At 44.5% G+C, this 14324-nt stretch overlaps 2 protein-coding genes across 4 annotated transcripts; one reads left to right on the top strand and one right to left on the bottom strand.

Annotated features, from left to right (window-relative positions):
• Positions 1–11: 11 nt before the first annotated feature.
• mtfr1 (mitochondrial fission regulator 1) lies at positions 12–4956 on the bottom strand. 2 transcript variants are annotated; one of them, XM_037455297.2, is made up of 8 exons: positions 4812–4956; positions 3931–4021; positions 3539–3637; positions 2620–2756; positions 2274–2512; positions 1835–2087; positions 1401–1581; positions 12–1280 (listed from the first exon to the last, which is right to left on the bottom strand). In XM_037455297.2, the coding sequence occupies exons 2-8, from the start codon at positions 3964–3966 to the stop codon at positions 1233–1235; spliced, it is 993 nt and encodes a 330-aa protein (XP_037311194.2). In that variant the 5' UTR covers positions 3967–4021; positions 4812–4956; the 3' UTR covers positions 12–1232. The 2 variants fall into 2 exon arrangements, with proteins under 2 accessions (XP_037311194.2, XP_037311195.2); XM_037455298.2 differs by having other exon boundaries at positions 2274–2509.
• A 196-nt stretch (positions 4957–5152) lies between these two features.
• armc1 (armadillo repeat containing 1) lies at positions 5153–13357 on the top strand. 2 transcript variants are annotated; one of them, XM_037455301.2, is made up of 7 exons: positions 5153–5382; positions 6234–6442; positions 7328–7419; positions 9199–9391; positions 9887–10003; positions 10483–10557; positions 11140–13357. In XM_037455301.2, the coding sequence occupies exons 2-7, from the start codon at positions 6281–6283 to the stop codon at positions 11329–11331; spliced, it is 831 nt and encodes a 276-aa protein (XP_037311198.1). In that variant the 5' UTR covers positions 5153–5382; positions 6234–6280; the 3' UTR covers positions 11332–13357. The 2 variants fall into 2 exon arrangements, with proteins under 2 accessions (XP_037311198.1, XP_037311196.1); XM_037455299.2 differs by having other exon boundaries at positions 5158–5382; positions 6231–6442.
• The last annotated feature ends 967 nt before the right edge of the window (positions 13358–14324 follow it).

Genomic DNA, 14324 nt, shown 5'->3' with positions numbered 1-14324 from the left:
ATCTCTTGACAAATGCAAACCATTTAGGAGCAATTTAATAAAGTAAGTGATATTCATTAGAGGGTATTTGACACATATACACCAAAGCAGGAAATGATGGAACACATTTTTATTCAACAAGTTTTCTCCAAAGTCCGACTGACCCACGCAGTCCACGTTCCCTAATAAAACTGCAATAATTGAGTTGACTTATAGCAGCAACTACACTGGCATAATGAACAGAACTGATTCTGTGCAGTCACTTTGAACAAGTAGCTAAAAACATCAAAGGCCGTTTAGTGTCTTTCAAAAGCATGAGGCATGAAAATACATTTATACATAATATATACCGTTGTAATATTTATAACTATGGGTACCTTAGAATCACCACTAAAATGTCTTTTCAATATAGAAAGTTACCATAATACAGTATTTCTTCACTGATTATGTTGAACTGAGTCATGTCTGTGAAAGAATTTTCACCATGAACTTCACTAACGGAAGGGAAAAGATATGTAGCAGTGAAAGGCAGAATCTCGCAGGTCATCATTGGAATGTCTTTGGCTCTTAAACAGATCGTACTGAAGAGATAAGTGATGTCAACTAAGACACACAAGCCCTGACAAGACAGGCAACTGAGACACAACTCACACAGACTCAACAAATAAAGTACAAAGTCGTCTAAAAGACACCAGGGATTAATAACGACTGACCAATCATAAGACATAATTAGCTCTGTTAAAAATCTTAATTATTTACTTAAATGGCAACATAAATAGGATCCCAATCATAAATTAGTCGATCAATACAGCACAATATTCTTCAAGTAAGAAAGCTTACTTTCTTCTGTGGCGGAAGAACTCTTCAGCTTTCACAGTCTCGTTAAAATGGTAATGCAAAAAGAATCAAATGTGCAACAAGTTCAACAAAAAAGATGATGAACAATAACACTTATAAAGATTATCGATTTGGTAGTGTTGCTTCTGACCGCGTCCCTCAGGACAGAGGTTTAAACTATTCAACACGAAAACATTCAGTTTGTAAAACAGAAAGCTAACATTATAAAAGTGCAATAAACAGATGGTGAAGATGACTCTGATACGACCCTGTGAGAGGGCGGGTACTTGGAGCAGCCCGCCATCCACTTCAGGCTGATTCCTTCGTTCCACAGAAAGAAACAGCTCATATTAAGAGGGTGATAAGACGCTTAAGTGTCCGCGGCACATCTGGACCTCGAGATCCCAATCAGCTGATCAGAGCAGCTTCTTTTTTCCAGTTGACTTCAACATGTGCTGCCCAAACTGTGAAGACAGACAGAAGACTGATTCAAGATTTTTTTCCCTCCCCCGAGAAACAACATCCCTCATTAATGGCCGACCTTACAGCGGCGGAACAGCGACGAGTACTAAAGCGTCTCTCACCGAAGGGGTTTCAGTCCGAGGTTTCCCTTCTGAAACGGGAAGTTTGAAGTCCTCCTGGTCTCCTTGTTCGCTGTCGTGTCGGTGGCGGTGGGCGAACTTGCGTTTCAGGGCCTCGGCGATGAGGGATGCGGCGTCTATGGGCTCGCTGCACTTCCCTTTGGCTTCACAGTCCCCCGGCCGACTGCGGGGCCGTTAACGAGAGCGATGACAAAGGATTAGTGACGAGTTATTTGTGTCGTACAAGGCATGACTTCCCGTTTACGGCAGCTGATCAATACGATAGAAGTCTACGTGTGCTCATCTGAAGATGCATTCTAAAACGAGGTGAATATGTCTCAGCTCAAGTTGAATCTATGTTTTTTCCTTCAAACAGAGACAGATCATAAACACCTATTTGTATTACCTTAAAAAAAACCTTTTCTCCTTTTCAGTACCTTTTGACGGATCGCAACTTGACTTTGCTCATGTCTTTTAGGACGTCGAGCATGCTGGGGACAGCTGGTTGTGAATCCAGAAGTGTCTGCCAGTCTCCCTTCTTCCCTCTGCGCTCCTTTATCAAGTCAATGGCAGAAAATGCCCGCTGAAGACCCATGGGTGGAGGTAGTGGTGGTGGCGGAGGTGGTGGGGGAGGGGGAGGCAGAGTGCCACAGGGTGGAGGGGGAGGTGGATGTGCCCCTGTGGCAGCAGCTGAGGTGAAACAAAGGAAAGGGAAAATCTTAAAAGCGGTGTGACATGTGAACATCTGCTGCCATCTAGAGGAAATCTAGAGGAAATGCTATATTGCTGCAGTGGAGTAAATTAAGGGAAACAAATGAATGCCTTTAAATGAATGCCATTCAGAAAGGGTTTTTTTTAGGGCTGTGTAAGAGATACCTGGTTGAGTGGTCCTTTCCTGAGCCAAAACGATTTGTGCTATCTGAGCTCGGAGTTTGGCAAGTTCTGTCTCCAGCGCGCCGATTTTCTGAATGGCCTCATCGTTGGTGGCCGTTGGCCCCTCGGGGTCCGGAGGCCCCTGATGCAGGCTTGGCAGTGACCTTTGGCGCGCCAAGGCTGGTCTCTGAGGATGAGGCTGGCGAGCTCGAAACACGAGTCCCGCTGGGATCGCTGACCTGCTTCAATGGGGAGAAGTGCCCTTTAACTAGATCCTCCTTACAGAAAACGGTACATTCTTACACACAATGCTGCAAATATCCCACAAGTCCAACCGTCCCACTCTCACCTGTGTCTGCCAAAGGAGCCTTCATCGTCTTCCTCCTCGTTCCTGTCGAGCCAGGCGACATCAGCCAGAGAGGCCACCAAACCGCTCTGCCTCCTTGCGCCGATCAGGACACCGGCGTCCTCGTTGTACGGATAAAGCTGTCAGGGAGGGAGCAGCCATGATCAGCATTTAGACAAAAAAAATACAGAAAACATGGCAGAGAAAAGCACACGCCACGTCACGCTACTGCACCACAACTAATAAAGGGAGTCATTGAATATGAAAAGGAAATAAGGGCAGTTCAAAGGGAGGAGACACGGAAGGAATCTATAATGTTAAAGAAAGGTTCCGGTAAGTTAGAAGGTAGCTCAGTTGTCAGTGTCTTAAATCGCACACAAAGTGACTGAAGGTTACTCAACACTGACCTAAAGCAGACATACTGCATTCCTCCAAGCTAGGAAAGGTAGCTGGGGACAAAGACAAATGATAGGAAGAAAAGACAAAGTTGTGTTGAAAGAGACAGAAAAGTAAAGAGAAGCAATTCAGTTATATTTAAAAATGACACACCAATGAATTGAAATAGATAGCTACATAGTCATAGTCATAGGGGTAATTTTCTTTTCCAAAGTTGACATTTGGACACATTTCACTGTACTAATGACTTGATCCATTCTGTTTATGGTTCATAAAATGAAAACAGACAGACATCCTGTGGTAAACAAACACTGGAGGTGCGTGTTTGACTTGTAGTGACATGGCTGTGCTTTCAGAAGTCAAGAGAGATAGCCTTAGGGACAGAAACCGAGGCAGGGTTACAATAACAGTTGCCAGGAGCATGCTTTTATCTTGAAATACTAGATATGCATACTACAGGCCGACTGGTCTGTATATTGAATGAACCAACAGTATAACAACGATCATCATGGTAACTTTTCCTCACCTGAAAATGAACCCTGGGGCAGGGATCGAAAGGAAGACTCGAGGCTATTCTCCTCACAATACTTCTCGAGGACCCATAAGACTTGGCTGATCCAAAAGCCTACAAAACAAAAAGATGAAACCCATCCTCACATTATGAAAGGAAAAACAAAAAAATCAGTTCATTAGAATTTCATTAAGACACTATATGGTTTGCTGCATTCTAGTGGAAACATTCACCGGTTCAAGCCTTTTCTCAGACTTTGCACATGAGAGACCGTAACGTTGGGCCTTCAGAGGAGAGCCAGAAAAAAAAAGGTACAACGGCGTGTATCAGCATCCACGTTAGACTAACACATCTCATTTTGGATTGCATTCATGGGATTCATGCTTTTAGCACGGATGGTCACATACCAGGTCCATTTCGACCCGTGGGTGGTCTCTACTCATCTCTGACAGATGGACGGCGCCCAAACCCCGAGGGACGTCATCACCAAACGGTCCTCTGAAGGAAACACATGGAAAGAGGGAGAAGTTTTAATGCATTTAAAACTTGAAACTTTAACCTAACAAGGACGTCTTGATGAGCTTTACGCATCCGCGACAAGACGCTCCTGTACGTACACATACGTGCTGTATGAGTCCATGGTGGTACAGAAAACAACAACAAATACCTTTCCATTATTCTAATCGTTGCCAATAACTGGTTGAGGTAATTGTAATTAGAAAAAAACAAGCTTACTATATAAAAGTTATTGTATCTTTTATATAACTCCATATAACATACATTTTTTCTATTAGCAAAGGCAGTAGAGGGCAGGTCGCTATAACGTCAGGTTGATCAAAGATACATAGACAGAAGTTAATACCCGTTATAGTTGGATTACTAACAGTTACAAGCTTTGCTACTTTTTACGGGTGTTTGTACATTTACATTAAAAACTCAATCGCGTAACGTTAATTAAGGCCACGAAGAAACGTGTAAAGGTGACTAAGTCGCAGTTAGTAACGTCAGGTAGAGTGTAACGTATACATGCTACAGGCTAATGGGTTAGCTAAAGGGAACGGGTAACATAAGTTAGCTAACGTGTATATAGCTTAAGCTAAAAAATGCTAACCAGGATAGCGGGAGCTCGCGAACTACAGCCAACTTCACGCGCCGACACATCTATTAGCAAATGTTAAAGTTCCGCGTAATTACTGACTTTGCCCTTGCCGTGTGGTGGATAACAACACGTAAACGTTTCATTCATATCGATGATCGGTGGGTGTGAACAACTTTGGAATTTACTTACTTTGACTGACGCTGGAAGATTACTTTTTTCGTGATTGTGGATTTTCCACTGACGGATAGCTAAGGTGGTACATTTGTGGGAGGAGGAAAATTCGGGGAATACACGGATAACGACAGCTAGGTTGTGGCCATGGACTGTCCTCATTGGTTATTCAAGTTGATTGATGGATAAAGTCAGTCGACTGCGTATCATACGATTGGATCGTATAACGGTCTGTCAGATTATCCCGTCCAATCAACTACCGGAATGCATGTGTGTGTTCGTTTTGTCTCTCTATATATCGCGCCGGGAATGAGATGCGCACAGCCGCTCAGGTTATTGTGGAAAACCGGGACGTCATGATTGTCAAAACAACGGTACCCGCTGATGTCCCACAAAACCCAAACACTGGCCACGGTCGCTAGCTGAAAAGCATAGGAAAGGAAGAGGCTCAGGCCCAGCGTCAGTGACATTATTTTGTTACAGTAGTTTTTAAGGTGGCATCTGAACTTTTTGTTACGTCCTTTTTGAATCTTTTGGAACTGAAGTCAATCGGGGTTGTCTCATGCGTTTACAGAAAACTGTCAAAAAGGTATGCTGGCATTGTCAAGTAACGTTAGCTAGCTTAGCTTAGCTGCTGAATCGCCTCTGTGCGATAGGGCGTGTGTTGAGGTGAGGTTGGGGGTCGTAGAAAGTGTCTCTGGCAAACAACCAGTATTTGTATTTTGACTTACAAAATCACATGATTGTCTTGGCAGAGTAGCCAGTGGTTAAACCACAGGACTTTAAAATGTCCCTTTCAAAGCGTGCTAAGCTAAAAGCACTTCCTCGTGACAACGACGGATTTATTGATGCATATGACTAAAAACACGGATGTACATCTACAAACGTGCCTCATCAGTCACACATGTCAGAGGATGTCGCTGATATAAAGCCTCTGCAGCTCCAAAAATCAGTAAAACACGGTCCAAGGAATTGGGATTGTAGTAACGTTTAAGTTAATACTTTCTGCATGCCACCGGTACTTCCTTTTTCAATGTGTATCCTTATTTAATTTATTTAAATATGCATTATTATATTTTGTGTATACACATTCCACACAATTTTGTGTGTGTGGTGTAACATTTGGGTGATTCATTGATTTAATTTAGTTGAATGACAAAAATATTCGCCAACAATTTTGACAATTCATGTGAACTTTGACAAAGGAAAAACATTGAGGGTTCAGATTAATCACCCCAATTGTGAATCTTTTCTTTTATTGATTCTTTAATATCATTGAAAGTATGTGGGAGTTAAAAATAAAACCAATTTTGAACCTTGGACTTTATAAATTACAATGGACATTTGGTATTTCTAATAATGAACTGACAATCTGCAGGTCAAATAACAATCATCTGGAGCCGTGGTTTGTATAATAAACATTCACCTCTTTCTCAGTAGAGGGAAGAGGTTGTTTTGATGTGCGTGGCATCAAGACAAGAGGCACCATGAGTGCGGAGCTGGATGCACTGACTGTGGTGAACCAGCTGCGAGATCTTGCCGCAGACCCCCTGAACCGAAGAGCCATAGTAGAAGACCAAGGCTGTCTCCCGGGTCTCATCCTTTTTTTGGACCACCCCAATCCGCAGGTCGTCTACTCGGCACTATTGGTGAGCCGCAGCCATATTTAATACATTCACACACAAGTCTTTTTGCATTCCAGACAGTTGCTGTTGCTTAACTATAAGGTTTGACGCCGTACAAAGAATTAGTTATATAAACATGCTAGTTGAAATATTCACATCAGCTGGTTCATTAGATTTGTCCGTTTGTAATCTGGCATATTACATTTACATACACATAACATCAGGATTAAAGACGGTGCATTAAAACACATTAAATAAGATGAATGCCATCAGAGGCTACATAAAACAGCTGGCTGTGTCTATTCATTTCTTTAACGCTGTTTTGTCAAAAAACATAAAATAGACTATATGATTAATTGCATTCATCTTGTGATGCAAATGCCTGGAAGAGGTTCATATCAGTAAATACCTACAATTGAACATAACGTATAACATTTCCAGGGTAACGTGATAGATCAGGCATTTACAGCCTCTCCCACAGGTGAGTGCCTGAAGGTTTGGGGTTTCAGGTTTTAAGTTGGACATTGGGATTTGGCCCCTGTCACAGGCCCATACATGGTGGCTTCAAAACAGCCTCATATTTAACATCACTGTCCAATGGCGGCCTCTGCCGTCTGTTTTTCGGTGACCGCCCAACGCAAAGGGTTGTGTTGATTTAGCGACCTCTCCCCGCTTCCACTGCCACTCTCTTGGTACAGCAGATGACTCCTACTGCGAGAACACGTCCAAAGTGGCTTTATGTAACCGCTGCTCCATGGCGTGACCTGTGAAGTGTAAACACAGGCTCAGTGCATGTGTATTTATTTTAGTTATGCAATATTTAAATACAAACACTCTTTCTCTTATTTGTTTATTTATTTGTGTCAGCATTTCGAGCCGTATAGATAACAGTTGCCCTTGTCCTTGCAGGCCGTGCGTTACCTGGCAGAATGTCGAGCCAACAGGGAGAAGATGAAGGGCGAGCTGGGCATGATGCTGAGTTTGCAGAATGTCATGCAGAAGCAAGTCCCTGTCACCGCCACAACGCGCGCACACACTCACACACACACATGCTCACTATGCACTTTCTTTACCTAAAACCGTAACCTAGTATTTCTTTTGTTTTGCACGGGCAATATGTGCCAGTCTGCTGATTTTCCAGACAGGTCGATGTCCTTCCATTGGCCATGTCAGGATGAGCATTATTAAAGTTGAATGATAGTAGGGTGCTAAACAGTTAAACTGCTGCTTCTGCATCTTATGGATTTTAATGCTTCTGGCCACCTATTACTCAATTGTCTTGATGAGTCAACTCGCATGTTTTTACTCATATGCGCTCATACTCGTTTTCGTTTTGTTGTGGAGTTGGCGGTTTATTTTGCAGATGTGGCTCACTCGGCTCACTTGGTATATTAATCATATTATCTTTGGTGCTTTTGTTTTAAGCGGTTGTGTCATTTGTAGGTATTTCCTTGGAAGCATTGAACAAAAGCAGGACCAACACACTCTGGTGACCAATGTCGTGTCGTCGTCATGGCTGGTTTGAGGAGGTGTTGTGCTCCAGATAGCTGGTGTCACCGGAGGGTCCCGGGCAGCTTTGCTAAGTGACTGCTGGTCCTCATCAGCGCCCTGATAGGAACAGACCTATGCGCAAGTGGCCGGCTGTAGCCCGTGTGATTATGCCTTCCCCTCCCCCTTTGCTTCCCGCGGCAAAGCTCTCGCTGGCCCCGGAGTGGGGCCAGTCACTTCGGCTGGCATCAAAAGGGGCCCCGCAGAAACGGCAGCAGCTTTTCTTGCTCGCAGTCCAGTCAATCTGACTTTGGGTAGAGGTCGATCATAGCTGGACAGAGTGGGAACACATGGCTGAGGGGGAGCATCCGGCCCTGTTGCACCAAACAGGTGTGAATAAAAAAATTTTTCTTCATTTTTTTATCCTTCAACACGTCCAGATCTGAAGCTCAAGACGACGTTGCCTCTTCACCCGATGCATAGACGCGAAGAATGGACGTGCGCTTTAATCCAGGAGGGTGTTTGGCCTCCGTGGAGCCAACGTCGAGATGTGTTGTGCAGCGCCTGGGAGCCACAGAGGTCCCAGAGGGCAGCCGTGCCAGACAGCTGATGTCATGTCTGGTTACTATAGGAGGAGTGATGACTTGATAACATATAAAGCATTCCTGCCTGCAGGTTTCTCTCAGGATCCCGCACAAAATATCAGCTAGTGCAACTGACCTCATGTGCTTCCTTTTAAGGAAAGCTACGGCCCGCTGAAATATAATCCTCTGCAGTGGTTTTCTTTTGCTAAACGTGCAGTAAAAACCCAACCGAAGTGCTGAATAGGCTTGATTAGAACTTTGGATGTTGTGTGCTAGGGAACAACACTGTCTTTGTGTTGGTTGCCACTGTTGAGGTTCACATCTCCACCGGCAGTTTGTTGCCAACAAAATTGGTACTAAATTATTTAATTCCAAGTTTAGCCCCCATTTTTTTTTTCCCCACAAAGGCATACAGGCGCCAACATTTGTCAGCTTTTGCATCAGAATTAATATCCTTAATTAATATCGGTTTGAAATAAATTACATTATGAGATGAGGAGTAATAACTGTAATAAGGTCTTTTTTAAAGCTGCACAGTTTCCAATCTACCAACTCTAGTCAATAAATATGCCTCCGTTTAACTGCAGTGCACCAAATACACCACTGACCACATGTACATATACCACATTAAACAATGTAATTAATTGTTTCCACTTTCTCGCTGTGTCTCTCTCTCTCTCTCTCACACACACACACACACGCTCACAGGAGTACGTCACCTGGGGAGACCAAACTGCTGGCCTCTGAGATCTATGAGATCTTGCAGTTGGCCGGTAAAGAAGAGGCCGAACAGGCCGAGGCGGCGGCTGCCTCCTGCCAGCGTAAAGCCCAGTTCTTCCTGGGCTCCAACAACAAGAGGGCCAAAACGGTGGTGCTGCACATCGACGGACTGGATGACTCTGTGAGTGTTCACGGGGTGCGCTCGTCCCCCGACACAACCCAACGTCTGCTGATGCGCACAAATCTCTTTCTCGGGCTGTCGCGTTGGCTTTGGCGATTGTCGGTGTTATGAGATTTCCGAGCAGCAGCCCGACCCCAGGTGAAGGGGGTCAGGCTGGAAATGTCAGCCATTGAACAGCAGGGCGTGGAGATTGAACCCGAATGTCGCTCTGCGGGACGCTTGCGCCCAGCCAGATAACATTACAGCAGACAGACGGCCTCTGCTGTGCTGGAAACACACATCACTGGAGGCTGGGAGCCATAGCCTGGCACACTGTAGCAGTGTAATGCTTTAAAAAATGTGTTTTCATGGCCCCTTTTTGACTCAACTATGGCTGATTCTGCATCATCCGCATTTCCAGGGTTCTACTCTATAGTGCACTCGTGCCCTTAACCCATGACATGTTGGCCCCCGACTGTCCTCACACATCTACTCGTACCTTTGCTCCGTTGTCAGGCTCGAAGGAGCCTTTGCGAGGCGGCGTTGCTGAAAATTCGAGGGGTCATCAGCTTCACCTTCCAGATGGCTGTCAAGAGATGCGTCGTGAGGATCCGCTCGGACCTCACAGCGGAGGTAAGGAGGCACAACGTCCTTCAGGAACTTCAGGGAACCCCCTTGCAGGATTTTCACTTGTAATATTGGTGAATACCAGTTGCTTATTTCACCATCTGTCCAGTTTTGTGTATTTAGGGTTGTGTTTTTTTGGGAGGTAAAAATAGACGATTTAACAAGTGTGGAAAAGCTGGATTTGAGAAGCACTCTATTATCGACACAATAATGTGTATTAGTAACATGATATTTATATACCATATAAAAATATCACTTTTATGCTCCAAGCCGGTATTCCACATGCTGGTATTGATCACTTGCACGTAATTGATAAGTATGATCATAAAATGTCTGGTTTGCCTAAAATCTATGAAAATGTTCTCATAACAAATCAAACATACGTTCTTTTTACCCAAAGTATTCTGCTAATGTTTGAGCTGAAGACAGTAAAATGAAATGAAGTACAAAACACAAATAAAATAGTTTTTGTTTTTCCTTCCCAGGCTTTGGGCACAGCTATCAAGTCCACCAAAGTGATGATTGCTCAGCAGGTGGTGAGGACGGAGGGCGGGGAAGAGGTAAGAACAGCTGAGATCTCTGAGATTTACAAACAAAATAAACTCTAGCATCTGTATTGTTTACCTTAAATGGCTCTGCATGAGACTTGTTTTTTCAGTGGATAAGTCTCCGTACAGGGAGGGTGGCCCTTGCCTGCGGCTGAGACTTATTCACACTGACATGATTAGCTAGTCACATCTCGGCCTCGGCCTGTGGGCTAGTTTCTTTTTGCCAAACCAATCCCGGTTGCACCTTTTTTCTTTTCTTTTTTTAACAGCAGTGTTACAGCTTTGGAACTTGAATTTAGAGAAGCTGTATTTGCTGATGACTTATATGATGCCAAAGTGTTTTGTTTGTCAAAAGTCTTTAAAGAGTTCTGATAGTTATTGCTCAAATGTTGAGTCTTCAATGGACACAAAAAAAGTCATGAATAAATGTGGCCAGCAGGGGTCAGACCAGACTCACTCATGCAGTGGGACTTAAGCTGAGGACCATTAGGCTCCATACTCTGATTTACGTTAATTCCACAACTAGGACTGATAAGCTGCATACTTCCACACTTTATTTATTTATGTATTTTGTGTTCTTGTGTCTCCGCGCAGCTGATCTTGCCATTCCAGGAGGGCTCGGAGGCGCTGGTGGAGGAGAACACAGACATCCCGGACTATCTGCCCGAGGAGGAGAGTCCCTCCGAGGAGCAGGACAAAGCCGTCACGCGCGTGGGCTCCATCACAGACGGCGTGGGCTGGCTCAACACGGCCGCCAACTTCCTGACCCGCTCTTTTTACTGGTGACCACTTCCGGTGTTTATTTCTTTTCCTCCCCCCTCCCCCACCTCTCCGCTCCCGGTTTTTTACTCATCCAGCCGAAGCCTTAGCATCTCTCAGCGTTGTCCCGGACGAAGCACCGCCCCCCCCCCCCGTCCCCCCTCACGGCCACACGCTAGCCTAGACTCCCCGCCGCCACGCGAGCAGAACCCGGCCGCGTGTGTGTGTGGACTGCCGAGTGGAACCTACGATAACATTTAACACGTGTACAACATGAGGCTACTCATCCTGCTGCTGGCTGTGCACAGCTCTGAATCCCACGAGACACGGCCAGAGGACTCGTGTGCAGCCGAAACCAAACCTGTCGCCTCGCTGACCGAGGGGGACGTGCGGCGCGTCAAAATGTTGCCGAAGGCCGGTTTTGAGCACGTTGAAAATTGGGAGTTCCCTTTTTTGCATGATTTTTGCTTTGTCTCCTGCGGTGGTCTACTCTCCATCGGAGTTTTTCTCTCTTTCGCTCTCTTTTTTGGCGTACATTTTCAAATACAGTTATTAATTTTCTTCCTTCGCCCCTCAGTTTTATTAGCATGCAGAGTATTTGTGCCAATCTTGCCCGAATTGCCTAGATCTGTGACATTTGTGTGTGCCTTTTTTGACATTTTACTTTCAAACATATTAGCTATGTTTTTTTTTTTTTCTTTTTTTTTTTCCCCATCAGTCATTCAAATAATTTCCGCAAACGCATCCGAGGTGGCAGCCGCCGCCACCTTCTTCCTCTTTAAGCCTCACGAGGGACGTCTTGTCGGTAGTAACGGTAAACTGGACGCCAGCAAGAGGCCGCGCCGCCCACTCAACCCCAGCCCACACAAATTGGTTTGTCGCACACGGAAGGAAGGAAGGAAGGTCCCTAACTATTCAAAACGCCGTGTCGAGCTGGACTCTCCGCAGCGGCGGTGAACTGCACGGCGCCTTATATTCTTCTGTAGTATTAGTAAATCCCTCGACCAGCATCTAGAAGACAAACCTGATCGCTTTCCCGTGTCACCTGGACTCCCACTGACATTTCCACAGTATCGTTGTCCCACCGGTTCAGTTCAATGTCTTAGCTTAGCCGGCAGTGTCCTTAAGAGCAAAGATCACACTGGTGCACGCTCCCATACACACACACACACACACACACACACACACACACACACACACGCGTACAGAGGACTCACTCATATGAGCAGTAGTGCTATACTGGAACGGTGGGGTTATGTACATTTTGTAAATTGTGCCTGGTTCCCTAAAATCTCAAACCTTCCATGTGAAGGAATTTTTTGTTCTCTTTCTGTAACACTGATTTGCATTTTCTGTCATCACATAAGATTACACAGCTAACCCTGACACTCTTAGTGACTTTATTCCTTTCGTTTAGCCCCATGACTCACTCCAGGTTTAATTATCATCTCCTCTGACTTGTGTGGGTGTCATTAATGATTATTATATACCATGCTGACCAAGTGACTTTTATTGTTCTGGTGGTGCGGAGATGTCACAGTTGGTTGAGGTCAAGCGGATAGTGGAATGGCACAGAATGACCTGAATAATCTGAACTGTTGGGGGTTATTCTCTGCAACAGCAATAGTATTTTTTGCATTACATGTAGTTGTAGAACAGCATCAACCTTCAAAATATTTTGGGAATAAAAGGTTCCAAATTAGGATTATCATCAGTATTAAAACATCTCTATCTGTCCATCTATTGGCACAGACAGAATCTCAAAGTTACATCTTGTAATTTAATTTTTTTTAAATTGTTGCTCTCAACTGCAAAGAAATAACTGTTTCTTAGGACTGTTCTTACATGTTGATCAAAGTGTAAATTTCCCTCAACTGCTAGATTAACCATGTCTATAAAGAATGAAAAGAAAAACAAACAAACCTTAATGTAACCATGTGTACAGACTTCCTGTGTCTGTCATCAAATGTAATATAATGCCCTGCGGATCCTAAACGTGTACATTGCCATAGACTGTTGATGCAAACGATCATAAACTTAAAATCAGAATGTGTCTTATGCTGTTTTTTTTTTGTTTTTTTAGTATAGTTTTGCTGAATTTACCGAGGAGCTCTTGAGCAATCATCTCCCGGTGGTTTACACATAATACTCTTCATGGCATGTGCAGTGGTGACACCAGCAATCCAGGGTTTACTTTGTCAAATCAAATTGCTGAAGAGAGAGAGAGAGAGAGAGCGAGGGAGGGAGGGGTAGTAGAGACAGGGGGGGGGTGTGTGTGTGTGGTGGGGGGGGGCGACAATCCTATTTCTTTACTGGGGCATAAGTGAGGTGCCCCGGGGCGATCCTCTGGCCTGCCCACCACCTCTGCACGCCCGGTGCTTGTAGGCAGCAGCCAGCCCCAGCTGGAGGCCCCGGAGCCACTGATGCTGATGCTGATGCTGCTGATGATGATGATGATGATGCTGAGGCCGAGCCTCCAATGAAACGCTGTGCCAAGCTGGAGGGGTGGTGACTCTAGAGCTTGTTGAATGACAGTTTTTGCAACCTCGTCAATGCATTTTAAGTTAATCCTTTATTCACACTTCTCTCAGAGATCAGAGAACTATTCTGTATCAAAATGATATAAACCAAAAGAAAATCTAAAAGTTGTGTTTTAAACAAATATCAAAATTTAAGAGTTTTATGTACAGATTTAAACCTGATTGATGAAGATTTGTAAATAAGCTACTTAAAAGATAAATCACCATTCAGTGCTGCTGGGGTTAACCATCTGACATTTTCTTTATTGAAATACTGGAGCTTTTCCAATCATGACAAAAATAATATCTCAATATGGAGAAGATGGAGCTGTAGATAATTTGACATGGTACCGTGCGCGTTTCAGAATCTCTTGCACATTAAGTCTCCCCCGCAAAGAGGCCCGAGAGGCCTCCGAGCTGAGACTTCTCCCTTCTCACCACTAGAGAGAGACAGTAAGCCTGGCGAGGAAAACAAACCCAAGTGTGGCGTCCATCGTTTGA

Source organism: Pungitius pungitius, chromosome 19, assembly GCF_949316345.1.
Source record: "Pungitius pungitius chromosome 19, fPunPun2.1, whole genome shotgun sequence".
Classification (NCBI taxonomy): domain Eukaryota; kingdom Metazoa; phylum Chordata; class Actinopteri; order Perciformes; family Gasterosteidae; genus Pungitius; species Pungitius pungitius.
The sequence above is the reverse complement of the archived record's forward strand: the minus strand, read 5'-3'. Positions and strand labels throughout refer to the sequence as shown.